General features: G+C 46.6%; 1 protein-coding gene across 6 annotated transcripts in view; it reads right to left on the minus strand.

The window, feature by feature from the left end:
• Positions 1-13,289, minus strand: part of PCLO (piccolo presynaptic cytomatrix protein) — a 243,460-nt gene that overhangs the window by 62,509 nt on the left and 167,662 nt on the right. For 5 of the 6 annotated variants that reach the window (XR_014526251.1, XM_083503300.1, XM_083503299.1 and 2 more), the window contains exon 10: positions 10,869-10,994. Coding sequence is in view for 4 of the 6 variants with exons in the window: in XM_083503300.1 (XP_083359426.1) it covers positions 10,869-10,994 (126 nt within the window). In the remaining 2 variants the exon portion in view is untranslated. Of the gene's footprint in view, positions 1-10,868; positions 10,995-13,289 lie in introns of those variants that run through there. The other variant, XR_014526252.1, reaches the window with a different exon arrangement.

Raw genomic sequence — 13,289 nt, forward strand, 5'->3', positions numbered from 1 at the left:
ACAACTCCTCCTGTTTTCTGGACATCTGTTAGAGAGGAGGAAAGGGTTATCAAAGAACCAAAGAATTGTAGAGTTGGAAGGGACCGCGAGGGTTGTCTAGTCTAACCCCCTGCAACGCAGGATTTCTAAATATAGCCATCATATTGTATTTATATGAGAATAAATACTACTTTACTAGAATGTTAATACTGCACCCCTTAACAGCTGTATCAATTAATTAAAACTTACAGCTGAATGCAAGAGCAGTTTTCAGACTCCTTCTGGGGGGATTTTAGAGCGAGAGAATGTTTTCCCCGTGACTATAATGCAATCTGCTTTGGGCCCGGAGACTTAGCTGGATAACCATCAGATTCTTCTGGGAGTCATATTCATGCCTGCACTTCAGAGATATTTCAATGGGTGGCTCTTCCCTGGTTGTACACAGAGAAGGAGAGCAGGGAAAGTGAGCAAAGGCAGCTCTATAAATCACCAAGACAAATACTGGGAGATTAGAGCAGAGCTAATTCCTCCCTGTCCCGTTCTAGTACAGTCATAAATTAAGCCAGCCAAATGACAAAATGAAAACTGAGGGTGAGAGAAAGGATATGGTGCAAATAATAAACTGGCTAAAATTTTGCCTGATACTCATCTGAAGAATATGCGACCCACCGAGCCAAATGCAACCTGCCAGTTGCGTATTGTGGCTTGCCAAGCTGACCGTCATATAGAGGGCTGCCCTATGAGGCTGATGGGGCTGTGGCAGAGATCAGGGGCTACCAAACACATGGCTGAAGAAGATTATTCCTACCATATGAAACTCTCACTTTTCAGTCTTGCTGGGAAAATCAAACAACTACGCAGCTCATTTTGTGACTGTTAACCAGTAATTGCTGGGAAATTCAGCTCTGGAACGCCAAGGCATAACATTACAAAACTGCACACACAGCTAGATTTCCCACCTAGTAATATCTTTTGATGCATGCATCTGCCAATCAGTGATCAATTAAAAAAAATGTATTTTTATTAAAGATTTCTTGGTTTACAAAAGTATGTGCAACGTCTCTTTTTTCAAGTTACATTTTCTGCAGATTAGTTTCATTTCTTGAGACATTAGTGTTACTTTAGGAAGAAAAGGGGGAAGGAGGTGGAGGTGGAGGGGAGAATGGTGGGTGGGGTGGGGTGGGGTGGTGATGTTTCTATTTTACTTGATGTATGTGTGGGGTTTTGTGTCAGTGTCGCTTGTGCAGGTTCTCTTTGCTATTCACTTGTGTTCCTTTAGTGGTGAGAGAGGTTGCGGTTGGCCTAGGGCAGGGGTCTGCAACCTTTAAGACAAAAAGAGCCACTTGGACCTGTTTCCGAAGAAAAAAAAACAGGAGCCGCAAAACCATTGCGACATTTAAAACAAATATATCTCCAGAGCCGCGATCTGACAGCGGGCGGGAAGGTGACGTCGGGACGGTGTGTGACTAACGCACGCACTGCCCCCATGCGACATCACAGCCAGTACAGTGCCTGCCACAGTGGGGAGTGTCGGGGCGCACAATGTGCCTCCTCCCCTCGCTAGTATCCGCCCCGGAGCTGCGGCAAAGGTGTAAAAGAGCCACATGCGGCTCCAGAGCCACGGGTTGCTGACCCCTGGCCTAGGGTGTGGTTGTTCGTTTGTGATTGGCTGTGGTGAACTTTGTTTTCATGTGTGAGTGGGGTTGGCAGATGTTTTGGAACAGGTTAGCCATATTGATTTGTATGCTGTTGGTGGATTCTTGTCACTGTCTTGTGGGGCTGTGTATGTGATAAAGGGGAGCCATACCAGGGTGAAGGTATCTTCTTCTATTTGTCCCCGTGTCAGTTTCAGTTTATGGTTAATTTTTCTAGTAGGGCTGTTTCCCATACTATTTGGTACCATTGGTCCATGCTTACTCCTGGCAGGTCTCTCCAGTGTCTGGTTATGGTGTTTCTGGTTGCTGAGAGTAGCCGGGTTATGAGTTCTTTGTGGTGTAAATGGGCATTATTGTCTTGGAAGATGTTCAGTAGGGCCAGTTCTGGGGTGACTTCTAATACTTGCTTAATTATTTTGCATATTTCTTTTATGGCTGTTGGCCAGAATAGTTGGATTTTGGGGCATTCCCACCACATGTGGAGGTATGTGCCTGTGGAGGTGCACCCTCTCCAGCATTTTGGTGAGGTTCCTGGGTGTATTAGTGATAGCTTCCTTGGTGTTAGGTACCACCTGTAGGTGAGTTTTAAAGTGAATTCTTTGCTTTTTGTTGATATGGATTTAAAGGGGGGTTTAGAAGCCAGGGCTCACTTGAACGCAGCCTTGAAACTTGTTTAAAAGTGTGAAGGCTCCATCCTGAGATCTGCAGCAATAGACAATATAAGGCTTTTAAGGGCTCATCCACACTTTTGTTTGTCCCGTGATTTCCAGGCACGGGTCCAACAGGTTGTACTTTTGTCCTGCCGCTTTCCCTGGGAAAACCCACAGCTTTACTGCTGAATCGGCACAAACGTCAGTCGGGTTGACCGACTGATGCCTGTGGACTGACGTTTGATTCAGTTTAGCAGTAAAACTGTGGGTTTTCCTGGGGAAAGCAGCAGGACAAAGGAAAAAGCTCTCAGACCATACATGCAGGAGAGCCTTTCTTTAGCCAGAGAATGGGGCAAAACAATGTTTTGGCTGGTACAAAAAAACCTGTAATTTTATACTGACAGACCAACAAGCCATTTGAGTCTGTTCATCATTAGCAACAGCCTCCCAAAATGTTGCTGAAAATAACAATGAAGCATAAAGCAACGAACTGTACTGATTTCTGAATACTCTTTTTCTCCTTCTGCAATATTTTCATTTCCTTCTGACTTCACTATTTGCACACACACATACCATGTAAATTATTATCTGTAATTCTGGATGACCTCATGCACCTTGTGAAGTTTATGCACAATGTATTTGTCCTTCAGGTGCCACAAGAATCCTTGTTGCTTTAGATGCAAGAGACTAAAAGGGCTACCTATCCTCTTGGAATAGGTCTACTGGCAAATATCAAGATGTTCCGATCTTTTAAAGCCACATGCCTCATCAAACAGTTTGCATTAATCTACTGCAAGATGTCTATGCCAGACCAATTCTTAAAATATAGATGAAAAGAGTATAGATATTTCACCCTTAAGACTAGACTCTGTCACAGTAGCTTGCAATGTATTATATTTTCCACCAAGACCAGCACACTATTAATAGAATACAATGCTCTAAGAACTTTGAAAGAATCAAAGAAACAGTCTCTTTGATAAAAGGAAGATTTTTGGAACCATGAAGAACTAAAAGTATGCAATGACCCTCTAAGATATAATAATAAAAAATCCTTAAAGATACCCTGAGCTAGAACCTCCAGATTTTGCTGGCACATTGGATTCAATTGCCCCTTAATAGCCAAAAGCCCCACACAGCTCAGTGGTAATAGATAGTTATAATATCACTTTTAGCAGAGGCAATTAGCTGCTAAGGGGAGATGAGGCCAACACAGAAAAATAATTGGAGGAGAAAAGCACAAAATGGCAAAACAATCCCTTCCACCTTTCTCTGCTTATCTCCCGAGAAGCCTTTAAAAGTTGGCTGCACATGGCTCATTTTCACATGGCACATGTAATCTGTGGCCAGCCTATAGTCCCTTTCATTGCTTACAGTCAGAGCAAGTTCTCAGCTGCCAACCTTTGCCATGACACCTATTCCTTTATTTTCATACCCAGCTTTTTGAGCAACTTCCTCTACAAAGCAGCTTGCAATCAACAAAGAACAACTCCACTGACAATAAAATAGGAAAATACAACTAAAGAATATACCAGCATAATAGTGTGGACTACAGAAATAGAATATAAAGCAGAATACAGGTCATAAAAGCAGTATTAAGGCATAAAATCCAGCAAGAACTAAACATCAATTATATACCAATAATAAAACCTTGATTCTAGTTTGGGAGAAAGTTGGCACCTTTCATCAGAGGTGTCACATGTTGCCCACACATAGCTTCCCCCAGAAAGCAACTGTGCAGCAGCATTTTGCGTTAGCTTTAGCTTACATATCAAATTCAAGGGCAATCCCCTGTGAAGTTCATTACAGTAATCAAGTCCAGAGGTTTCAATGCATGGACCACTGTTGCCAAGCTATCCCTGCCCACGAATGGTTGCAGCTGATGTAACAGCAACAGCTGGTAAAAGGCAGTCCTAGACACTCAAGACAAATCAATATCCTGCGACAACACTGGATCAAGCAGTAGCCCCAAGCTATTTACCTGTTCTTTCAGAGGGACTGCAGCCCATCCAGAACCAGGAACCCACAAAACTTCTGTCTTGGGATTCAGGTCCAGCTTGTTGACTCTTATCCTCCCTATTAATGAGTCCAGAAGCTCGTGATCCAGATGTTGCAGAGGAATGGAGCTGTATGCTAAATCTCCCAGTGAACAATCTGCATGGCTTCGTAGATAGATGATGAATAGCTCTGGGGACAAAATAGTGCCCCATGGCACCCCACAGAACAACTCCCAAGGGGCTGAAAGGAAGTCACCCAATGCTACCTTCTGGAATTGCTCTGTAGGTAAGAGCAGAACGACTGCAACCCAGGGCCTCCCATGCCTAACTCACAAAGCCGATCCCATAGAGTAGCATGGCCAATGATATCAAAGGCCACTGAGAGGTCAAGGAGAATCAGCAGGGGTGCTGAGAGCTGCAGGCATAGGGTGGTATAGACATTTTAATAATAATAATAATAATAATAATAATAATAATAATAATAATAATAATGTTAGCAACTGGGTGCAGCTGTCAATAACTATTGGATCCAGGGTGGTCTTCCTTAGAAAAGGCAGTGGGGACCACCCCATCACATAAAGAGATTTTAGCCATGTCCTGGACCCACCCAGAGGGACCCCCACTCAGTTAGGGAGGGACTGATTTCCCATGATCCATTTATCTCCTTAGCTCTTTGTGTTTTGGACTTCATTGTGGTGATCTTGCTGTTTTAACCATTTAATGTTTATTTATTCTTCTACAACCTTACATCAAATCTCCCGCCCCTCTCTCTCATACAACAAAATACAATTAAAAGCATAATCTGGTCATATACCAGTTCCCAACAACTGAAACCTCTCTTCTGCAACTCCATCAATATAATCACCACCAAAATGGTGAACTAATAAGCAGCAGGAGAAAAAACTGAGCACTCAAATGCCTCTGGCGGCTGCCAAAAATTAGTACTCTTGACACCAGACAAGCCTCTCTGGGGAGAGCCTTCCATCCCATAGTTGAGGAACGACTAGGTCCCCTGTCTTGTATTTCCCAGGACTCCCTCTGTTTCGCCTCAAGGATAAGTGATCTCTGCACACATTTCCTGAATAGCTTTGAACAAGATAGGTGTGAGGGTTTGATTAGCTGCTTGTGCGTGAAAACGTGCTCCCTCAGAGTTTGTGCGACCCCACAAACCTCCGTGTGTGACGGAGCTCCTCAGACATGTCTGCTCTAGTCACTAGTAGAGTCCGACAGTGGCTGTCTGCGGAAGCGTTTCCAGCAAAGAAGTTCCTTAACGGAAACGCGTCTCCTGGACTCACGGCGTGACAGTTTCCTGCGAGGTGTGGGTCTCCCTATGGGAGACTCCGATACCTCCCCACTGTTCTCGCTGGAAGCCTCCCTGAGCCCTCCCTCCTGCTCGCATTCCCTCAGAGACCCACTCCTCCCCCTGCTGGTCCCTGCTTCAGCAGTTGAGTCTCTTTCATCCTGCCTGAGTCCCTCCACCACCTGATGCTCTGATGGCAGTTCCCTGACATCCACCTCCCCTCCAGGGCCCCCCTCACCCCCTCCCAATTCCTCCCCCCTGGGAGGTGAAGGGCTAAAACCCCGAAACGAATCTTCCTCATCTTCTGACGTCTCGAACAATTCTCTCCATCGATCGTCGTCCTGGCCAGCTGAATCCTCCTCCTCTTCAGAATCTGGGAACCCCTCCAACTCCTCTTCCTCGTCGGTGGTGGCAAAGTATTCCCTTCGGAACCTCGCTACCGGCTGAGGTTTACGTGGGAACCTCTGATGAAAAGTCTCTATTAAAACCTCGTCATTGACATCCTCTGCCCTAACCCAGGTGTTTTCCGACTCCGGTTCCCCTTCCCACATTACCAAATACTCTACTTGATCTCCCTTCCACCTGGAATCGAGGATCTCCGCTACATGGTAGCTGTGTTCCTTCTCCTCCATTGCTGGTCCCCTAGTGACCCTCCCCTCACTGTCTCCTCTATACGGTGACAGCAACGACCTGTGAAAAACTGGGTGCAGCTTCATGTGGTTCGGTAACCGGAGCCTGAAAGCCACTGGATTGACCTGCTGTATGACTTCAAACGGACCCAGCCTTTTGGGTCTTAATTTCTTACAACCTCCTTTGAATGGCAACCCTTGGGTTGACAGCCACACCTGGTCCCCCACCCTGATGCTTTCACCTTCCCTTCTGTTTTTGTCTGCCTGCCTCTTATATTCCTCCTTAGCCCTGTTTAAATTGAGTTGGAGCTGGCGATGGATCGCTTCCATTTCTTCCACGAACTGTTCTGCAGCTGGAACGCTCCAGTTCTCCCCCTCCCCCCCTGGGAAGGCTCTGGGATGGCACCCGTGATTAGCCAAAAAGGGGCTCATCCCCGTGGACACGTTCTCTGCATTGTTGTAGGCAAATTCTGCCAACGCCAACTTCTCCACCCAATCATTCTCTCTGTCATTAACATAACACCTCAAATATTGTTGGAGAACCCCATTTGCTCTTTCCGCCTGCCCGTTGGTTTCAGGATGACGGGCCGTCGAGAAATTAACCTCTACATGCAGTAAGCTCATGAGCTTCCTCCAGAACCTGGAAGTAAATTGTTTCCCTCGGTCTGAAACCACCCTCAAGGGGGCGCCATGCAACCTAAACACATTCTCTACAAACAATTTGGCGGTTTCTTCTGCTGTAACCGCATGTGAGCAGGCTATGAAGTGGGCCATTTTAGTTAACAGGTCTACTACAACCATGATGGCTGTTTTCCCTCTAGACCTTGGCAGATCAGTCATGAAATCTATTGCCACTGCTTCCCACGGTCTCTCAGGTGTGGGCAGTGGTTCTAATAAGCCAGCCGGCGCCTGCCTCTCCCCCTTGGCTCTTTGGCATTGTTCACACCCTCTCACATACTCCCGCACATCTTCCCTGACCTTGGGCCACCAAAATTCCCTGGTAACCAGCCACATGGTTTTGTGTTGCCCAAAGTGCCCTGCTGTGGGGCTATCGTGCAGCTGCTTGAGTACCTTCTCCCTCAATTCCCCTTCAGGTATATATAACGCTCCCTTATAATACAATGCCCCATTTCTCTCCTCAAAACCACCGGATTTGTCTTCCTCCCCTCTGAGATCCCTGAGTTTCCCCTGGGCGTATGCATCCTGCACCGTACCCTCTACCAATTCCCTTTGCCCCACCAAAGTCGCCCCACACACCCAGCGGTCCTCTGGAATGATATGGGTTTCTTCGGGTGCTCCCTCCCCTTCCAAATATTCAGGTTTGCGTGAGAGAGCGTCCGCCCTAACATTCTCTGGGCCTGGCACATAACAAATCTCAAAGTTAAATTTGGAGAACTCTTGGGCCCATCTCAACTGCCTTTGGTTGAGCACTCGCGCCGTTCTCCAGTACTCTAGATTTTTATGGTCCGTGCACACTTGCACTTTATGTTGTGCACCAACTAGCAGATGCCTCCATCTCCGGAACGCCTCATGAATAGCAAGCAGTTCTCGGTCGTACACCGTGTAGTTCCTCTCGGATTTGTTCAGCTTCCGCGAGAAGAAGGCACACGGACGCCACTCTGACTCCTCCTTCCCCGGCTGCAGAAGAAGCACCGCCCCTATGGCTCTGTCAGATGCGTCTGTTTCAACCCTTAGCTTCTTTCGTAAATCCACATGCAGAAGTTGTTCTTCAGAGGCGAAGGCCCTTTTCAGTTCCTCAAACGCTCGCTCCGCCTCCGCCGTCCATACAAACTTCTTTTTACTGCTGAGACAGTCAGTGATGGGCGCCGTCAGATGGGCGAAGTTGCGGATGAACTTACGATAAAAGTTTCCAAACCCTAGGAACCTCTGCACATCCTTCTTGGTTTTGGGTGTTTTCCATTCCAGCACTGCCTGTACCTTGCCGGGATCCATGGCCAATCCCTTGTCTGACAGGCGGTACCCCAGGAATTCCACCTCCTTGGTATGGAACCGACACTTCTCCAGTTTGACCCACAGCCTGTTGGCTTGCAGTCTGCTCAACACTTCTCTGACGTCTCTCACATGTTGCTCCTCATTCTCAGAATACACCAACACATCATCTAGAAAGGCAACGCAATTCTTGTAGAGCAAAGGGCCCAGCACGTGGTTCATAAAAGATTGAAAACACGCGGAGCCTGCTTGTAATCCAAATGGCATAACGAGGTATTCAAACGCCCCCAAAGGGGTAAACATGGTGGTTTTCCATTCATCCCCTTTCCTTATGCGTATCAGGTTGTACGCCCCCCTTAGATCCAGCTTTGTGAAAATCTTTCCCTTCCTCACCCTGGTCAAAATATCATCAATTCTGGGCATAGGGAACGCCACCGGTTCAGTCACTGCATTCAGCCGCCTAAAATCACATACAAGTCTCGGCTTGTCCGCATTTTTTTTGTCCACAAAGAACACTGGGCTCCCCCCTGCTGCTTTGGACTCTCTGATGAAGCCTCTCTTCAGGTTCTTGTCAATGAACCCTCGCAACTCCTGCATTTCCCTGTCTGACATGGCATACAACTTGCCCACGGGAAGCTGTGCTCCTGGGAGTAAATTGATCTGACAATCAAAGGGTCTATGAGGTGGTAGTTGGTCAGCTTCCTTCTCGCTGAACACGTCGCTGAGATCTGCATACTGTGGTGGTACCTTCACCTTCCCCATTACTTCAGTCCCTGCTAGGGTCGCTTGGGCCCCTGCTGAACCCTTCTCCCCTTTGCAGTGTTCTAGGCAATGTGCTGAACCAAAGGACACCACTCTTTGATGCCAGCCAACCAGCGGATCATGTAGAGCTAGCCAGCTCATTCCCAAAATAATGGGAGCGCCTCCCAGGGTGGCCACATTAAACGCTATCAGTTCTGTGTGCCTTGCCACCCTCATTATCATTGGGACAGTCTGCAAGCGGACTCCTCCTCCCAACAACTCCCTGCCATCAATCGTGGTCACCTGCAGGGGGTTGCTTAAAGGGATGGTCTGTATCTGGTGTTCAGCAGCAAACTCCTTGCTCATAAAATTGCAGGAGCTGCCTGAGTCCAATAGCGCCTTTATTTTTAGGGGGTGCCCATTCTGCAGCTCTAGCGACACTTCAATCACTAGAGCAGGTCGAGGAGCTTCTGGCACGGGCACTTTCACTGCTCTTTGGCCTGGCTGCAGTGCCCCAATTGTGGCAACCAGGCGTTGGCTTTTACCTGCTCCGCTCCCCCTTCTTCTCCCCCCTCAACAGCTCCCACCATCCCTTGCCATTCCTTCCTCTGGGGGCAGACTCTGGCAAAGTGGCCTGGCTGTTGGCAGAGATAGCATTTCCGGGGGCCCTTTCCCTCCTTCTTAGCTCCCTCGCTGGTTTTTGAAAATGCGCGCGCGCGCGCTGTTCCGATTTCCATCGGCTCTGCCGGCGGGAAAGCTGGCTCAGGAATGTCTGGAATGCGGAACTCCTTCCAACGTTCCCCTCTCCCTTCCCGCCTCTCCAAGGCTCTTGCCTCCTGCCGCGCTCCTATGGTCAGCACAGATTTGGTCAGCTGATCCATAGACTCCGCCCTGGGGCTCCGTGCCAGCTCGTCTTTCACCCCCGAAGAAAGACCTTCTTCAAATAGCATTTGAACGGGTGCCGCCGATAAATCCCAACTCAGTCTGTGAATCAGCATGGTAAACTCAGTCCAATATTCACGGACAGATCGACTTCCCTGCTTACAAGCCATTAGCTGTCTGCGCACCACCCCTTCCTCAATATCGCTGGAAAACATGATATCCATTGCACGAAAGAACTTCATTGTGTCCTTTAGTATGTCATTGTGCGTTGCCATTAGGGGTCGAACCCAGTCTCTAGCCCCTTTCTCAAGATGCCCAATTACAAAAGCAACTCGCGATTCCTCATCAGGGAACTCATCGAACTGCACATTAAGGGCATATTGCATCTCTGTCCTAAAAGCATGGTAGTCCTTGGGGTCCCCCCCAAATTTCTGCACCAATCCTGGTACCTTTCTGGGGAATTGCGTGGCTCTCCCCTTCTTGTCTGCGTCCTGAGCCCTTCTCTCCTCCAACCTCGCCGTCTGCAGGGCCAGTTGAACCTCCAACGCTCGGTATCTATCTTCCAAGCTTGGACCAGCTCCAGCCCCTGCTCCTCCGGTTCCGGTTGGTTCGCTCATGATGCCTTCTCTTGCACAGGCAGCGTACAAAGACTGTCGGACTGCTGTGAGGGTTTGATTAGCTGCTTGTGCGTGAAAACGTGCTCCCTCAGAGTTTGTGCGACCCCACAAACCTCCGTGTGTGACGGAGCTCCTCAGACATGTCTGCTCTAGTCACTAGTAGAGTCCGACAGTGGCTGTCTGCGGAAGCGTTTCCAGCAAAGAAGTTCCTTAACGGAAACGCGTCTCCTGGACTCACGGCGTGACAGTTTCCTGCGAGGTGTGGGTCTCCCTATGGGAGACTCCGATACCTCCCCACTGTTCTCGCTGGAAGCCTCCCTGAGCCCTCCCTCCTGCTCGCATTCCCTCAGAGACCCACTCCTCCCCCTGCTGGTCCCTGCTTCAGCAGTTGAGTCTCTTTCATCCTGCCTGAGTCCCTCCACCACCTGATGCTCTGATGGCAGTTCCCTGACAATAGGGTAAGTACTTTACCTTCTACAAGTTTCCCTGTTTGCTCAGCATTTCCACCAGGCAGGATCTTAGCAATGTAAGCACCAATTTCTCCATTGATTCCAGGAATTTCTTTCCCTCCTACAACTCGGATCCCAAGTCCATTGCCTGCATCCAGGAGGGAAAAAAGCACACACATATTAAAAATGTATAGAAAAAAGGCAGCAGTAGTGATCAATATTTATTTTCATTTTTACTTGCTGGTTTTCTACTAAAGTACTCAAATATATGTAAAACACAAGCAATAATATAAATAACACAGTAAAATAGTAAATACCATTAAATAACTAGTTTTTCCCTATTTTGTACAAGAACTAATACACACACTACACTTGACCTTAGCCAAAAGACCAAGAAGTGATGCAAGAATTAATATGATCTGTCAGCTCACTGATGTAAGAAAACCAAAGTTTGTTTTGCTGTGTAATCCTTTGTCTATTAGTTATTGCCCATGATCATACAAAGTGAACTACAGACAAGCAAGCGGTTGATGTCAAGAAGGTGAGATGCCAAAACAAGACAAGCTTTTAATTTGCTCGCCAGCCATGGCTTTTTTTTTATATAAAAAAAAGCTTCATAAAAGTTGAGCAAAAGAACATCAAAGCCCTGAATATTCCCAGAAAGCAGAATAAAATTTCACCGATCTCTCATCTGAGCAAAATTGGTAAAGGTAGTTTTATTCCACTAAAGAGATTAAGAAATCTAAGTACTAATATGATAGCAATTAATGCATGCTTAATGTAGCCCGCAATCTTTATAATTTATATGTTCCCAATATTTTTTTTGGGGGGGGGGTAGATGGGGGGGAATTCCTGAGATAAAAGCCAGAATCACAAATGTGATTACAGTATCAAGTCATAAAAGGCTAATTGCTCAGTGCCGTCTTCCAGCATTAACTGCACATGCTTGCAGTCGTTTAAGTTATCTTCCGTTTTTATCAGAGTACTATCTCTCTCTCTCTCTCTCTCTCTCTCTCTCTCTCTCTCTCACACACACACACACACACACACACACACACACACACACTGTGGAAGGCAGGGCAGTGGCTGGAAACCACAGGAGGAGAGAACGCTCTTGTGCTCAGGACTGGCTTCTGGGCTTCCCATAGGTGTCTGGGTGGCAACTGAGAGAATAGGAGAGTGGAATAGATGAGCCTTTGGCCTGATCTAGCAGAGCTTATCTTAAATTAGACCTCCATGTAAATGGGCCTTTTGGTAACGAGCTCATTTTACATGGTAAGCAAAGTGTGAGCACACCCACGAAGTTGTTGCACATACTGTCTGCATCCATTCGAGCTCAACACACTTGCAAACCTCCTCCAGACCCTCCTGCCCTCACACATGGGCCCAAAACGCTTCTCCTCCGTCTCCCCCTGTTCTGTCACAAATCAGGATATTTTGCTGACAAATGTGTTCGAGTGAAATTTATGATAGTAACCAAATATGATACGTATTGTGCGATTAAATGTTCTGTGAAGTTGTTGGCCTCCGTCTGTCTCAGGGGACAATGGAGGAGTGCGCCTTCGGGGGTGAAGTCAAACTGTTGGGAGAGTTGTGGCTGTAGAGGCTGATAGGGGAGAGACATGTTTTGTTGCAGCTGGGGCAGAATAAGGTTTCCAGTGGTTCTGGAAAATGGAAATTCCCATGATAAACTACCTTCAGGTATATATACTGGGAGAGTGATCTTTAGTGCGGGAAGAGAGGTGTGAGAAGTAGCCAAAAATGTCTGAAGTTGAATTTCCATACCTAAGTGCAGATTTCTTATTTCTATTATTTTCTCCCTCTCTTCAGAGAGTTGATTGTTATGCTAGAAAACCAGTCAGCAATAAGCAAGAGGCTCAATGAATTCCACAGGAAATCTTCTTAAAACTCTGACCTCTTGATTATCATGAAACTTCTTGTTGGAGAAACAACATTTCAAAGGGAATTTTATACATTTAGATAAAATCCTTTCAAGTTGCTTCAAAGCTTGAGGAATGGCAATTAATTGAGCATGTTTTTAACTGAGCTCCGAATTTGATCTCCAGCAACACATTACCATGGGCAAATAATTTCATAGGAAACAAAAAATAACTAGCATTTAAACTTAATTCACATGTTTCAATACACAAAGAACAGAATTGGTTGTTCTGTCCTACTCCTTAGTGTATAGGCATCATCACCATCTAGTTTTACAGTGCACTTAAATAACATATTAATGTTTTTTCCCAAGAAACTCTAATATATGCAAATCATATAAAACATCTGAAATTTCATTTGAACATGTTTGGTTTGAGCTCTTTTCTTTCAGAAGAAGCCGAACTGCACCCCACCAGCTTATGTAAAAACAACAACATTCTGTTGAATGTTCAGAGGCCTAAACTCTTGAGGTGTTAGTTTATTCACTTTGTTGTTTATACGAACA

The sequence above is a fragment of the Podarcis liolepis genome (assembly GCF_965112155.1).
Source record: "Podarcis liolepis genome assembly, chromosome: 5".
Classification (NCBI taxonomy): domain Eukaryota; kingdom Metazoa; phylum Chordata; class Lepidosauria; order Squamata; family Lacertidae; genus Podarcis; species Podarcis liolepis.